Genomic DNA, 16561 nt, shown 5'->3' with positions numbered 1-16561 from the left:
AAAATCTTGGGAGGATTGTACGGTGACACCTCCTCTGCGGCAGTTCTGAGGAAGAGGTTCTTCGGGCGTGTGCAGAGAGAAGACGAGAGTCTAACCCAGTTTGGCAACGCTCTCCTAGAATTGGCGGGAGAACTCTGGCAGAGAGACCCACGGGGGTCGGCCGCCATGGGAGACTCGGATGTGCTACTGCGAGACCAATTTGCCCTGGGGCTCTGGAACGTGCCACTCCGGCACATTCTACTGGACAAGGTGCGGGACCAACCTCACCTGGCGTTCCAGGAAATACAAGCGGAGGCTGTGTCCCGGGACAGAGATGATCACTACGGGCCTTATGCGGTAGCGCCCCAGCAAGTCCTGCTCACCAGTAGCCCGTCCGAAGCAGAGGCCCAACCGTTGGAGAGTTGTGTGAAAGATCTAAAGGAAGCTCTCTTAGCCATAAAGGAAGAAGTCGCCCAACTGCGGCAGGAAGTCCGTCGGCCGAGGGATCGCCGAAGTGAAGGGGGACCTATGGAGGAACGGCGAAGCGCCCCCAGGTCCCAGCAGGGCCCAAGACCGGGCGTTCGCTGCTGGAGATGCCAACGCGTGGGACATTATGCCCGAAACTGTCCCGAACCTCCAAACCAGGCACCGTTAAACTAGAGTCCCTCGCGGTGAAAGGGCCACCCGCGGGGGAGATGGGGGCAAACCCCAACTTCACCAACTCTGCTGATTTGGTGGGGGAGTGCCCTACCGTAGTAGCCACGTTAGGGGGTAAACCACAACAGTGTCTGCTGGATACGGGGTCTCAGGTGACCACTATGTCGGAGCGGTGTTTCCTGGAAAACTACGCTCACCTGCAGAAGAGCCGGGCCCAAACGTGGATTAAGCTGACCGCCGCCAACAATTTGCCCATCCCTGTCGTGGGAGTAGTCTGGTTGGAAATTGAAGTATGCGGACAGACCTTGGGAAAGAAGGGCATTCTGGTGGTTGGTGGAAAAGAGCTTCGTCATGGCCCGGTGATCCTGGGGATGAACGCCCTACAAAATTTGGATCAGGCCTTATTCCACGCCAAAGGGGCTCGATACTGGAGAGAGTTGGACGTACCCCGGCCCGTGCAGCAGGTTTTCCAGAGAATGGTACGACGGTGTGATGAAGAACCGACTGAGTCGGGACTGGAGCTCCTTGGCTACCTACGGACCAACTATCGACAGACGGTCGAAGTACCCCCTGGTCAGGAGGTGCTGCAATATATGGAAGTGAGGACAAACCGGAGATTAGAGGGAAGAGTGGTGTTGGTGGAACCGGTCAGTCCGGAACGAACGGCGGAAGGACCTCTTGTAGCCCGTGCGTTGGCCAGGGTACATCGAGGAAGGGTACCCGTGCGGTTATGTAATGTGCAGGACCATACTCAGACGATGGGGCCTGGTACGACTGTCGCTCGAGTTATCGCCGTAGAAGCAGAACAGATTGGAGATGACCGGCAGATACGTCTCAAACCCGCGTCAGGACAACAAGGGGGCCTGGCGGTCCAGGTGGAGGGTGACGATAGCCTGTCCCGCGAGTGGAACGGCAACACCATTTTGGAACAAATGGATGTTTCCTTGGAAGGGATCGAGCCTCGAGATGTTACCCGTTTACAGCAGATATTGTGGGCCAGACAGAAGTGTTCTCCCGAAGTGAAGAGGATTTTGGGTACACGGAGGAACTGGAACATAATATCCGTACCGGAGACAGTCTGCCCATTAGGGAGAGATATCGGCCAATCCCGCCCAAGTTGTACCAAGAGGTCAAGCTGATGATTAGGCAGATGTTGGATAGCCACGTGATTACCGAAAGTAAGAGCCCGTGGGCAGCTCCTATCGTCTTAGTACGAAAAAAAGATGGCGCTATCAGGTTCTGTGTGGACTATCGGCGGTTGAATAGTTGTACTGTCCGCGACGCGTATCCATTGCCCAGGATTGAGGAGTCGCTAGCTGCGCTAGGAAAGGCGAGATATTTCTCCACTCTGGATCTTGCCAGCGGATACTGGCAAGTACCAGTGGCGGCAGAGGACCGGCCGAAGACGGCCTTCATCACACCAATGGGTCTGTTTGAGTTCTGTAGGATGCCGTTTGGGCTCACTAATGCTCCCGCCACCTTCCAACGGTTAATGGAGAGATGTCTGGGAAACCTGAACTTCGACGCTCTCCTGATCTATTTGGATGATATCATCATCTTCGCTCCCACGGTCAAGGAACATCTGGATCGTCTCGACGTCGTCCTACAGCGCTTGGAGAAGTTCGGCCTGAAGTTGAAGCCGCGAAAGTGTCATCTTCTGAAATCTCGGTTGGAATACCTGGGACATATTGTGTCCCGGGATGGGGTGAGCCCCACTCCGGATAAGGTTTCTGCGGTGTTGGACTGGAAGATCCCTCGAACGGTGACGGAACTGAGAGCATTTCTGGGGTTAGTGGGCTACTATCGGAGATTCATCAAAGACTTCGCGAAGGTGGCTGGCCCGCTACACGAATTATTGAGGGGCGTTGCCACTACGGCTAAGAATCAAGCCATAACCTGGGGAGACGCTCAGGAAAAGGCTTTCATGACGCTCAAAGAAGACCTGACGACGGCTCCAGTGCTGGCGTACGCTGACTTCGAAAAGCCCTTCGTTCTGTATACTGATGGAAGTCTCAAGGGCCTGGGGGCCGTGCTAGCACAAGTCCAAGACGGCAAAGAACGGGTCATTGCCTACGGAAGCCGGAGCCTGCGGGATTCAGAAAGAAACCCCGATAATTACAGTGCCTTTAAGCTGGAGTTGTTAGCAGTGGTTTGGGCAGTAACCGAAAAGTTCACGGAATACTTGACCGGCGCTGAGTTCGACATAGTGACCGATCACAATCCCTTGGCCTACTTGGGCACGGCCAAGTTAGGGGCGCTGGAACAGCGCTGGATGGCTCGGTTGGCCAAGTTCGGATATAAGATCCGGTATCGACCCGGAAAGGCTAATGGAAATGCGGATGCGTTGTCCCGTTATCCCCTGCAAGGGCCGGAGGGGCCTAGTGATGAGGACAGAGAAGGGGAGGAGATCCCGGATCTGACCCAGTTGACATCTCCTGTTTGTGCTCTGAGTGTGCCCAAGACGACCGTAGATTGGGCCGAACGGCAGGCTCAGGATGCTCCATTGCGGTGTGTCCGCCGATGGAAGCAACAGGGACATTGGCCCTCTAGTGAAGAACGGCGTCGACTGTCCATAGCCGGACGACGGCTATTGCACAGATGGGATCAACTGGCAGTGAGGGAAGGGGTGCTAGTTCGCCGAGCCTACCTGGAGCAAGAGCTCCGTCCTGTATGGCAGGTGGTGGTGCCTGAGTCCATGGCGCGGGACTTGGTACTGGAAGCCCATGAAAAAGGCGCTCATCTCGGGGCGGCCAAGACCCATCAATGGCTACGCAGACAGTACTGCGTACCTGGCGCCAAGGCGTTGGCGGAAGAGGTCTGCCGAGCCTGTCCACGATGTGGGGTAAGTAAGGCTGGAGAGCAGCATGCGCCCGTGCAAACCATTCAGACGGGGCGACCCTTGGAGCTGCTTATGATTGATTACGTCCTGGTTGGGGAGTCAAGTAGTGGTCATAGCTACGCGTTGGTCATGACCGACCACTTTACAAAGTTCACCGTCGTTGTGCCCACACGAAATCAGACGGCGGAAGCAGCTACGCGCGCCATTGTGGAGCACTTCATTCGGAGGTATGGGTGCCCGGAGCGAATTCACTCGGATCAGGGAGCCTGTTTTCAGGGACGCCTCATGGAGGGTCTGTGTGACACTTATGGGGTACAGAAGTCCCGGACCACTCCTTATCACCCTCAAGGTAATGGCGCCTGTGAAAGGTTCAATCGGACCTTGCTGCAAATGCTCAGGGCTCTGGAGGCTGGGCAAAAGAACCGCTGGCCGGAGTACGTGCAGGACTTGGTGTGGGTATACAATAACCGGGTACATAGTACCACCGGTTATACCCCATACTTCCTTTTGTTTGGGCGGCCTGGAAGGGAGTGGCGTGATTTGGACTTGTCCGTCCCCGAAGAAGCGGACCGATGGACTCCCAGCGGCTGGGTGACCGAGCAGAAGAGGAAGCTGAAGATTGCCGGGGACGTGGTGAGGGGGCAGCTACGGTCCAAAGTCCATCACGGGCCAACCAACAGCACGGCTTCCCCCTTCGTAGTGGGTCAGCGGGTACTGGTAAGAGTTAAGAGGTTGGGAAATAAACTCAGCGATCGGTGGGAAGTGTTGCCACATGTAGTGCAACGGCGCATGGCTCCTGACCTTCCTTTGTATGAGGTGGTTCCTGCGGAAGGGACTGGAAGGCCGCGGGTGCTACATCGGAATATGTTACGTCCCTGTGGTTTTCTGGATTTGCCTTCCGACGTCCAGGAGAGAAGTGAGCCAGATCCTATACCCGCCCCGACGGGGGTGGATTGGTGGGCACCAATGACCGCCGACGACGTTGTTACTCCAGATGCTACTCCAGTGGACCTGGACCTTCCGACACCGCCGCTTCAACCCAGAAGATCGCAGCGGCCAAACTTGGGCCAGCCTGGAGGACGTTATACTGACCCGGATTTCGTGTGGACCAGGGTTTTGTCGGCAGGGACTGCCGACATTAAAAACGGGGGAAATGTAGAGGACTTACCTGTCCGGGGCCGTCGTCATCCCTCGGGCGGCGGTCCACTCCGTTCAGCCGGGACGGTGAGAGAATCAGGGCTCACCTCCCGGCCATTTCAAAAAGAAGCATGGCGACGGACCAATCCGGGCCCGCCATGTCATCACGTGGCGTCGCGTCGACGCTACGTGATGACGCTAGCGCGGCGCCGACTATTTAAGTCGGCGCGCGCGCCGCCATGTTCAGTTCGACGGCGGAGAGAGTCAGAAGAGGACGTGTCGCGGAGAGCTGCGGGATCAAGACCAGAAGACAAGCCAGCGGAGACCAGCAGTGGCGGCAGAGAGCCCTTGTTAGGGCTAAGAGCGCCTCTGCTGCCTGAAGACCGGCGGGATCAAGAACCGAAGACAGCGGAGACCAGCAGTGGCGGCAGAGAGCCCTTGTTAGGGCTAAGAGCGCCTCTGCTGCCTGAAGACCGGCGGGATCAAAAGCAGAAGCCGGCGGCAGAGCAGAGAAGCAGCGGCAGGCGGGGAAGGAGTCCAGGAGAAGCTCCCCGAAGACAGCCCCAGGTAAGGCCTTGCCAGGCAACTCCTCTCCCGGGCCCACGCCCGCAGTACATATAATAAAGTCGGGCACAAGGCCCGTTGGCACTCTATAGTAGGGGCACAAGGCCCAGGGACCTGGGCACTAGGCCCCAACGTGGTAGTGGGCCAGTAGGCCATTAGTATCTGTATAGAGGGGACAAGCCCCTGTTAGTTAGAGAGGGGGACTCTGAGCCCCAGGTACAAGGGCACAAGGCCCTAGGTAGTTAGTGGCCTAGAGGCCATAGGAAGGCCATAGGGCCTGGTTAGGGGCTGGTAGCCCATCTGCTATTAAGGGCACAAGGCCCCAGTCAGTTAGGAAGGCCACAGGCCTCAGGCAGGGGCTAGGACCCCTAGGTAGTAGGGCATAAGGCCCTAGTGAGTGGGCTCAGAGCCCTGGGTTAGAGAGGGGGCTGAGGCCCATTAGTCAGAGCAGAAGGCTCTGTGTGTAGCTGGGCAGAGACCCATGGTGTGTAGGGCCTAAGGCCCTGGTGGTGTGAGGTAGAGGCGTGGGAGCCTCGTGAGAGTAGGCGCGGTCCTGTGTGAGGTGAGCACACGTGGTTAGGAGGTACGGTCGAGCGTAGGCTCCCGTGGTGCTGTAGCAACCTGCTGGTTGGCTAGCAGCGGTGTGTTCGGGTAAGTAGCGGCAAAGTACTGTAGACTGTATCTATTTATTCTGTCTGTGTGGCGAGTGTAGTTTACATTACAGTATTTTGGTGTGCTTTCTAACTGTGTCCAGGGGCAAGACGTCAGGCCCCCATTAAAGGTAGGCTCTTGTTTCCTGTGGTTTTCCTGTGCTAACCCGTGCTGTGTGGGGACAAGTGTAAGTAACAGCATACACATAGTCAGGGGAGAACACACGTAGTGTCCCTGTCCCTTAGGTCCCCGGGGTCACACTGGTACCCAAGGGGGGTGGCTGAGTGAGTTGGTGGCAGTGCAGCACACCTTGAGGCAGTTCCAGGGGCGGCCGTGGTTCTGATCAAGGGTCCTCAAGGCCGGTTCCGTGCAGGTGGACCTGTGGTTCCGGACGAAGGGACACGTGTGAGATACCCGAGTACAGGCAGTCGGGCGGTTCAGTTCGATCGGCTGTTCCGTGCGGCAGTCGGCCCGCGGGTTAGTGTGCTGTTTTACTGAGCCTCAGCCGGGCTTAAAGAACCCGTACTTGGGGCCTGTGTGTGACTCCATAGCAAGAAGGCAGCTTCTTGGTAAGACCTGGGTGAGGGGGTTAGGAACCGCCCTCCGGTTTAGGCTGTGAACACCGGCTGGTGTTCCCCGTAGCGTGTAACTAGTAGTTCCGTTAGTGCACCACATTTAGTTAGTCCTAGTGTTTGACGTAGTTGCGTTGCCGACCATTAGAACGTTGTTAGGGTCGGGTCGCCGTTTGTAGTTAGTCCAGTTTGTGGGTGCCATCTTAGTTCACGGAGAGCGTAGAGGGAGGCTGTGTGTCTTGTCATCCGCAGGAGTCGGGAAGGTGCAGGAGAACCGGATCGGAAGTGGGAGTGTCCCGGTGAGTATCACGCTCGATTCCTCCTTTCGGTTAGGCCCTCACCGGCAGGTGTGTGAGGCACTTGAGGCGGGATTAGTCCTCGGATTAGTCTTGGCCTTCAGTGCCTGAAGTCCCCCGCGTCTTGGCAAGAACAAAAGTGAGGAGGCGGCAAGGAGCTTGGACTGACCGTGTCTTCGTCCCTTGCCGTAGTCTCGGACAGCCCTTACTTGGTAGACTCGGTTTAACTGTGTGTTTCCCTCTTAGGCGTTACTTGCGGGCGTCCGGAGAAAACCCAAACCGGGACCGAGGTGGGATCCAGTCATCCACGCGGATCGTGGTAAATTAGGAGGTAGTCGCCCTGTGAGGCACATCTCCTTTAGGGACATTACATCTGTACAATGTGTTTCATGTCTGTACTCCATATTTCATATCTGTACACTGTGTTGCTGTCTGTACTCTGTGTCTCATCTCTGTACACTGTGTCTCACATCTGTGCACTGTGTTTCATGTCTGTACTCTGTATCTCATATCTGTACACTGTGTTTCATGTCTGTACTCTCTGTCTCACATCTGTACTCTATCTCACATCTGTACACTGTGTCTCATGTCTTTACTCTGTATCTCATGTCTGTACACTGTGTCTCATGTCTGTACTCTGTATCTCATGTCTGTACAATGTGTTTCATGTCTGTACTCCATATCTCATATCTGTACACTGTGTTGCTGTCTGTACTCTGTGTCTCATGTCTGTACACTGTGTCTCACATCTGTGCACTGTGTTTCATGTCTGTACTCTCTGTCTCACATCTGTACTCTATCTCACATCTGTACACTGTGTCTCATGTCTTTACTCTGTATCTCATGTCTGTACACTGTGTCTCATGTCTGTACAATGTGTTTCATGTCTGTACTCCATATCTCATATCTGTACTCTGTGTCTCATGTCTGTACACTGTGTCTCATATCTGTACACTGTGTTTCATGTCTGTACTCTCTGTCTCACATCTGTACTCTATCTCACATCTGTACACTGTGTCTCATGTCTTTACTCTGTATCTCATGTCTGTACAATGTGTTTCATGTTTGTACTCTGTATCTCATATCTGTACACTGTCTCATGTGTTTCATGTCTGTACTCCATATCTCATATCTGTACACTGTGTTGCCTGTCTGTACTCTGTGTCTCACATCTGTACACTGTGTCTCATGTCTGTACTCTGTATCTCATGTCTGTACAATGTGTTTCATGTCTGTACTCCATATCTCATATCTGTACACTGTGTTGCTGTCTGTACTAGGGATGTGCACCGGCGACTTTTGAGGTCTCGTGTTTTGTGTTTTGGATCCGGATTTTCGTTATTTTTGAGGTTCGGATTTGTCTCGCAAAACACTTGACGAAAGGTCTCGGTTCGGATTTAAGGTATTGGATTCGGATTTTTTTTGAAAAAAACATAAAAAGTTTAAAAATCAAGTTTTTGGGCTTATTTTCACTCCTAGGCTATTATTAACCTCAATAACATTCAATAACAAGCATTTCCACTAATTTACAGTGTATTCTGAACACCTCACAATATAGTTATTAGTCCAAAACGTTGCAACAAGGTATCTTTCTGGACTGCGTAGAGGAGTGGGTCACCACAATATATATTAAAAACCCTGAACTTTTATGATTCGCACCAATAAATGTACCTGGACTGCGTAGAGGAGTGGGTCACCACAATATATATTAAAAACCCTGAACTTTTATGATTCGCACCAATAAATGTACCTGGACTGCGTAGAGGAGTGGGTCACCACAATATCTTAAAAACCCCGAACTTTTATGAATCGCACCAATAAATGTACCTGGACTGCGTAGAGGAGTGGGTCACCACAATATATTAAAAACCCTGAACTTTTATGATTCGCACCAATAATTGTACCTGGACTGCGTAGAGGAGTGGGTCACCACAATATAAATTAAAAACCCTGAACTTTTATGAATCGCACCAATAATTGTACCTGGACTGCGTAGAGGAGTGGGTCACCACAATATATTAAAAACCCTGAACTTTTATGATTCGCACCAATAATTGTACCTGGACTGCGTAGAGGAGTGGGTCACCACAATATCTTAAAAACCCTGAACTTTTATGATTCGCACCAATAAATGTACCTGGACTGCGTAGAGGAGTGGGTCACCACAATATATATTAAAAACCCTGAACTTTTATGATTCGCACCAATAAATGTACCTGGACTGCGTAGAGGAGTGGGTCACCACAATATCTTAAAAACCCCGAACTTTTATGAATCGCACCAATAAATGTACCTGGACTGCGTAGAGGAGTGGGTCACCACAATATATTAAAAACCCTGAACTTTTATGATTCGCACCAATAATTGTACCTGGACTGCGTAGAGGAGTGGGTTACCACAATATAAATTAAAAACCCTGAACTTTTATGATTCGCACCAATAATTGTACCTGGACTGCGTAGAGGAGTGGGTCACCACAATATAAATTAAAAACCCTGAACTTTTATGAATCGCACCAATAATTGTACCTGGACTGCGTAGAGGAGTGGGTCACCACAATATATTAAAAACCCTGAACTTTTATGATTCGCACCAATAATTGTACCTGGACTGCGTAGAGGAGTGGGTCACCACAATATCTTAAAAACCCTGAACTTTTATGATTCGCACCAATAATTGTACCTGGACTGCGTAGAGGAGTGGGTCACCACAATATCTTAAAAACCCTGAACTTTTATGATTCGCACCAATAATTGTACCTGGACTGCGTAGAGGAGTGGGTCACCACAATATCTTAAAAACCCTGAACTTTTATGATTCGCACCAATAATTGTACCTGGACTGCGTAGAGGAGTGGGTCACCACAATATATTAAAAACCCTGAACTTTTATGATTCGCACCAATAATTGTACCTGGACTGCGTAGAGGAGTGGGCACTGGGCACCACAATAAAATATATAAAAAACCTTCAACAGATCTGCATTACACTACACATACGGCTGCTCCTCCATCCTCTCCATCATATACATGTTGGAGTTTTAGCGTGTGACAACCTCTTGTTTTTGATAATGTCAGTGCATTTTGAATATTTTTCAATTTGCCCCACACCACTGAATGTACTTTATCTATGATACGCAATACGCATCTATCTATCTTGACTGCGTAGTGTGGTGGCCCCGGTACACAATTTGGTACCGAGGCCACAATATAATTAAAAAACCCTCCACGTGTCTGAATTCCACCAAACAAGTATCTGGACTGCATAGTGGGGTGGCCCCGGTACCCAATTTGATACCGGGGCCACAATACCTCCTCCAAACATGGTACAGACAATTCGTCATTGAGATCCCAGACAGACAGGGTCAAAGTGTTATTGTTTGACTTTGTAAACCCAAAAAACTGTCCCTGTTGCACATAGTCGTGCAATGAAGACTGACTTTTTCATTTAAAGGCACGATCTTTCAAGTGTAGTGTTTGTAAGTCTAAGTCATATTATACTTTTGGTAAAATTGGTTTATTTTGTTCCTCTTTATGGTAATTAATTAGTAATAGAATTAAAGTATGAAATAGAATTAAAGTATGAAATAGAATTAAAGTATGAAATAGAATTAAAGTATGAAATAGAATTAAAGTATGAAATAGAATTAAAGTATGAAATAGAGTGGTATAGAGTTGTAGTGTGGTATAGATAGAGTGGTCCACACAATATAATAATAAAACCCTCAACTGGTCTGAATTCCACCAAACAAGTATCTGGACTGCGTAGTGTGGTGGCCCCGGTACACAATTTGGTACCGAGGCCACAATATAATTAAAAAATTGGGCATCAACTGTCACCGTTGTTTAATATCTGATACACCTAAATATGGACTGCACAGTGGAGTGGCCCCGGTAGTAAATTTTGTGCCGGGGCCACAATACCTCCTCCAACTTCCAAGTGTAGTGTTTATAAAGACAGACAGCGTCGAAGTGTTATTAGTTGACTTTCTTAACCCTAAAATTGTCCCTGTTGCAAATATTCATGCAATGGACAGTTACTTTTCTATTGAAAGACTCAAGCTTTCAAGTGTAGTGTTTATAAAATATAAACAACAATACAGTAGTTTTAGAGCACGTCAATACCTCTTGTTTTAAATTATGACACGGCATTTTACTTTTGGTTTAATTTCTTGAATTTTTTTACATTTGGTTTTACTTTTTGAACATGGCAAACGACTGTTGATTGGTCATATAATGCAAAAAAAAAAGTTCCAAGATGGAATTGTCCTTGGGCCCTCACACCCACCCTTATGTTGTTGAAATAGGACATGCACACTTTAACAAACCAATCATTTCAGCGACAGGGCCTACCAAACAACTTTGGCTGAAATGATTGGTTTGTTTGGGCCCCCACACCAAAAAAGCTATTCATCTCTCCCTGTACAGACTAAACAGGCTCTACTGAGGCAAGATGTCGTCCTCATCCTCAACCTCTGATTCCTCTCCCCCTACAGTGTGTACTTCCTCCTCATCACACATTATCAATTCGTCCCCGCTGGACTCCACAACCACAGGTCCCTCTGTAGTATCTGGAGGGCAGTGCTGTACTTCATTGAGGAATTGATTATTCATTTTTATAAACATCATTTTTTCAACGTTATGAGGAAGCAACCTCCTTCGCCGCTCACTGACCAGGTTCCCCGCTGCACTAAAAACTCTTTCCGAGTACACACTGGAGGGGGGACAACTCAGGTAAAATAGAGCCAGTTTGTACAGGGGCTTCCAAACTGCCTTTTTTTCCTGCCAGTAACAATATGGACTGTCTGACATGTCTACTTGGATGGTGTCAGCAAAGTAATCATCCACAATTTTTTCTATTGTGACAGCATCCAATGCAGCGAGAGTAGACATGTCTGCAATGGTTGGCAGGTCCTTCAGTCCGGACCAGATGTTATCAGCATCCCCGCCAGTGCCTCTTTTGGGAAAACTGAGCTTTTTCCTCGCAGCCATAGATGTGGAAGAAAATGAGGGTGGAGCTGTTGGCATGTCACGGTCCTCTTCAGAGGACAATCTCCTGACCAGCAGGTCTTTGCACCGCTGTAGACTTGTGTCCGCCGGAAACAGAGACACAACATACGCTTTAAACCGAGGATCGAGCACGGTGGCCAGAATGTATTCCTCTGACTTTAAAAGAGTGACCACCCTCGGATCCTGGCAAAGCGTACGAAGGGCTACATCCACAAGAGCTACATGCTTGGTGTAATCGCAATGGCTTACCAGCTCCTCCCTCACTTTCTCCAGCTGCTTCTGCAACAGCCTGATCAGGGGAATGACCTGACTCAAGCTGGCAGTGTCGGAACTGACTTCTCGTGTGGCAAGTTCAAATGGCTGCAGAACCTTGCACACCACGGAAATCAGTCTCCACTGCGCTTGACTGAGGCGCATCCCCACTCCTTTGCCTATGTCGTAGGTGGCTGTGTAGGCTTGAATGGCCTTTTGCTGCTCCTCCATCCTCTGCAGCATATAGAGGGTGGAGTTCCAGCGCGTCACAACCTCTTGCTTGAGGTGATGGCAGGGCAGGTTCATGCTTTTTTGATGTGCCTCTAGTCTGCGGTAGGCACTGGCTGAATGCCGAAAGTGTCCAGCAATTTTGCGCGCCACCGCAAGCATCTCCTGCACACCCCTGTCACTCTTGAGGTAATGCTGCACCACCAAATTAATGGTGTGGGCAAAACATGGGACGTGCTGGAAATTGCCCATATTTAATGCCCGCACAATGTTACTGGCATTGTCTGACACCACAAATCCCCATGAGAGTCTAAGTGGGGTAAGCCACTGGGAGATAATTTCCCTCATTTTCTCTAATATGTTGTCAGCGTTGTGCCTCTTATTAAAGCCTGTAATGCACAATGTTGCCTGCCTTTGCATGAGCAGCCATTTTGTAGATGCTGCTACTGATGCAGCTGTTGCTGTTGCTGCGGAAGGGGATGCATCTAACCAGTGGGCTGTCACAGTCATATAGTCCTTCGTTTGCCCAGAACCACTTGTCCACATGTCCGTGGTTAAGTGGACAGTGGGTACAACCGCATTTTTAAGAGCACTGAGGACACTTGATTGTACTTCTCTGTACATTTTTGGTATCGCCTGCCTAGTGAAGTGGAATCTCGAGGGGATTTGGTACCGGGGACACAATACCTCCATCAACCCTCTAAATCCCACTCCACTGATGGCGGACACCGGGCGCACGTCTAACACCAACATTGCAGTTACAGCCGCAGTTATACGCTTTGCAATAGGGTGACTACTATCGTATTTTGTGGTCATGGCAAACGACTGTTGGACGGTCAATTGTTTTGTGAAAGACTTAGCGGTCTTACGACTTCCCCTCTGGGAAGATGACCGACTAACAGCAGCAACAGCAGCAGTGGCAGTAGTAGGCGTACCGCTGCAGGATTCCTCGGATGAATCCCGTATTGAGGAGGACTCAGTCTGGCTGCTGACTTGGGCTGCAGGACTGAATCTGATGGAGATTGTGGAGGAAGCTGACGAGGAGGGTGTTGCTGGTGTGTATCCAACTGGACCACGGGATTTAGGTGTCCCTGTACCGATGAGGGTCCTAGCCCCAGTTCCTGAACTAACCACTGAACTATGAAGGTTATTCAGGTGACGTATAAGGGAGGATGTTCCTAGGTGGGCAAGATCCTTACCCCTGCTTATTTGAGCTTTACATAAGCTACATATGGCCATACATTGGTTGTCTGGATTTGGATAAAAATAACTCCAGACCGAAGAGGTGCATTTTTTGGTCTTCTGACCAGGCATGACGATGGGCTTTTTCATCCCATGGACATCAGCTGTTTCCCCCCCTGGTGCCTCATTTACAATAACCACATCACCATCCTCATCATCAAGTTCCTACACAGCGCCAGCTACATCATCAATAGCCTCCTCCCGAGCCACCTCTTCCCGTACAGTGATGGGAAGGTCAGGCTTGACAACCACCAACACTACCCTTGGACTCGCCTTGGGGATTTGTGATAATTTCTCTTTAGAAGGCAGAGTTGTTTGCTGTTTTGTTGCTGACAGCATAACTCTCTTCAATTTTTTGTAGGGGGGGGGAGGAGGAGGAGGGCTAAGATCCGTGGGTGAAGCTGAACTACTAGTCATGAACACGGGCCAGGGCCTAAGCCGTTCCTTGCACTCCGTGTCGTAAATGGCATATTGGCAACTTTACGTTTCTCCTCAGATGATTTAAAGTTTCTCTTTTTGCTACTTTTTCTTAACTTGGGCTTTTTGGATTTTACATGCCCGGTACTACGAGATTGGGCATCGGGCTTGGAAGACGACGTTGATGGCATTTCATCGTCTATGTCATGACTAGTGGCAGCAGCTTCAGCATTAGGAGGAAGTGGGTCTTGATCTTTCCCTACTTTATCCTCCAAATTTTTGGTCTCCATTATATGTAGCACAAGATACTGCAGAATGTGTGAACTTGGTAATATTGCAGTACCAATGGACTTATACTGCTGGATTGGTTTTGCAAATTTGGTTATAATTATTATATATTTTTTTTTTTTTTTTAATTTTTTATTTTTTTTTACTTTTTTTAATTTTTAAAAAACTTGGGAATAGTGGGGAAAAAACTATGCCCTTAGAAGCACAGAGCACAGGACACAGCACCACTGGACTGAACAGGACACAGCACAGGACCCAGCAGCACCCACTGACCTCAGAAGGACAGAGCACAGCACACAGCACCACTGGACTGATACTGCAGAACACAGCACAGCACAGCACAGCACAGCACAGAACAGAACTAAACAGCACAGAACTAACAGCACAGAGGACCACCTAACACACCCTCCCTCTACCCTGATCAATGCCCGAGTGAAGATGGCGGCGACTAGCGGGGAATTTATAGGATCCGAGTATCGCGAGATCCGACAACGGGATTATGAGTCAGAGCCTCAGTTTCACTTTTGAATTTGGCGCCAATACCCGGATCTGTCTCGGATCCGACTCGGATCCGCAAACGTTCGGGTGGGCTCGGATTTCATAAATCCGAGTGCGCTCATCCCTAGTCTGTACTCTGTGTCTCATGTCTGTACACTGTGTCTCACATCTGTGCACTGTGTTTCATGTCTGTACTCCATATCTCATATCTGTACACTGTGTTGCCTGTCTGTACTCTGTGTCTCACATCTGTACACTGTGTCTCATGTCTGTACTCTGTATCTCATGTCTGTACAATGTGTTTCATGTCTGTACTCCATATCTCATATCTGTACACTGTGTTGCTGTCTGTACTCTGTGTCTCATGTCTGTACACTGTGTCTCACATCTGTGCACTGTGTTTCATGTCTGTACTCTGTATCTCATATCTGTGCACTGTGTTTTATGTCTGTACTCTCTGTCTCACATCTGTACACTGTGTCTCATGTCTTTACTCTGTATCTCATGTCTGTACAATGTGTTTCATGTTTGTAGTCTGTATCTCATATCTGTACACTGTATCATGTGTTTCATGTCTGTACTCCATATCTCTGTACACTGTGTTGCCTGTCTGTACACTGTGTCTCATGTCTGTACTCTGTGTCTCATGTCTGTACTCTGCGTCTCAGGTCAGTGTATATCATAAATGAACAGTCAAATTAGACTTATGTTTTCACATTCCTGTTTACTCTACAGTTAACTGCTTAAGTAGTTTCCACTAAATATAAATAACAGAACTCCAATACATCATACTCTAGTACAGAGAAATAATACAAAGCTGCGCAATTTCTAGGACACATTAACCTGTTGCTAAAGGTAGGCAACCTAAATCCCTCTAACTGCTGTGGGACTATCAGTCCCAGAATGTCCTGTAGCCTGTCTCTGGTAGAACATGCTGGGAATTGCAGTTCCATGACAGCTGGATAGCCACAGGCTGCCACCTGTACTTTGCAATTGATGAATAAATTATATGTACAGTATTTTGAATATGTCATTTATTTGTTGCATTGGTAAAAATGAGATGAAATAGTGCAAGGTGATCCCTTTCCTATAAAACTGCACCAGAATGAACACAACTAAGTTAGTCTTCTTTTCACATAGTCAGTATAGATGAAATGGTTGAGTTCTCTGTACAACGCTGCGGAATTAGTGGTGCTATATAAATAGCTGCTGCTGCTGATTATGATGAATGGTTCACCTTGATATGTGCAAACAGATCACTCACTACAAAGCCTATGTAATAAGAAAAAGCAGTTATGAGAATGGAATGACTACATTAAAGATGATTTATAGTATTCTCCACTTCCTTACCTTCATTGTACATGACTGCACTCTTCTCTAGTTCCACACAAATGTCCCAGTACCGAGTGCCTGCTTTGTATGAGATCATTCACTATGTAAGAGGCAGGACAATCCAGTTATATTGCAGGATACACCCACACAGTCTCACACCAGGCGTTATCAGGGCAGTAGATAGAACATGGCAGTAATAAAGTGCTGTATTTTGATAAGATGTGATGCAATCACAAAAAAAAAAAAGGTGTAGTTGAGTGCTGCAAATAGGTTTACTAACATGAAGTAGTTTATCTGTACAAAACTACAGACAAAATGGGTAGTTGTGCAGACGCAGGATAAGCCTATTGATGGGCGGCATGTCTAATTGTCACCTGTATATCAGGTGACTTTGGGTCGCAAGTAGTTGGGTCACTGGGTCACTGGCACGTCAGTAAAGAACAAAATGATACCTTTACTGGAGCTCGTACCTCACTCAGGCAATGAGCAAAGCACAGATAAGTGGCAAATACGTTAAAAAGGAGAATTTGCGTTGCTGTGAAAAGTAACACGGCCTGCACACTATTACCGTTCCTACAGTAATAATGCGCATAATTACTGT

The 16561-nt window shown here is 48.9% G+C and overlaps 1 protein-coding gene across 1 annotated transcript in view; it reads right to left on the bottom strand.

The window, feature by feature from the left end:
- LOC142142747 (actin-like protein 6A) overlaps window positions 1–16066 on the bottom strand; it is a 79888-nt gene extending 63822 nt beyond the window's left edge. The window contains exon 1 of the mRNA XM_075200578.1: window positions 15979–16066. Coding sequence (XP_075056679.1) covers window positions 15979–16057 — 79 coding nt within the window. The 5' untranslated portion in view covers window positions 16058–16066. The remainder of the gene's footprint in view (window positions 1–15978) is intronic.
- Window positions 16067–16561: the final 495 nt, after the last annotated feature.

Source organism: Mixophyes fleayi, chromosome 3, assembly GCF_038048845.1.
Source record: "Mixophyes fleayi isolate aMixFle1 chromosome 3, aMixFle1.hap1, whole genome shotgun sequence".
Lineage (NCBI taxonomy): Eukaryota > Metazoa > Chordata > Amphibia > Anura > Limnodynastidae > Mixophyes > Mixophyes fleayi.
This window is presented reverse-complemented; position numbering and strand designations above follow the sequence as displayed.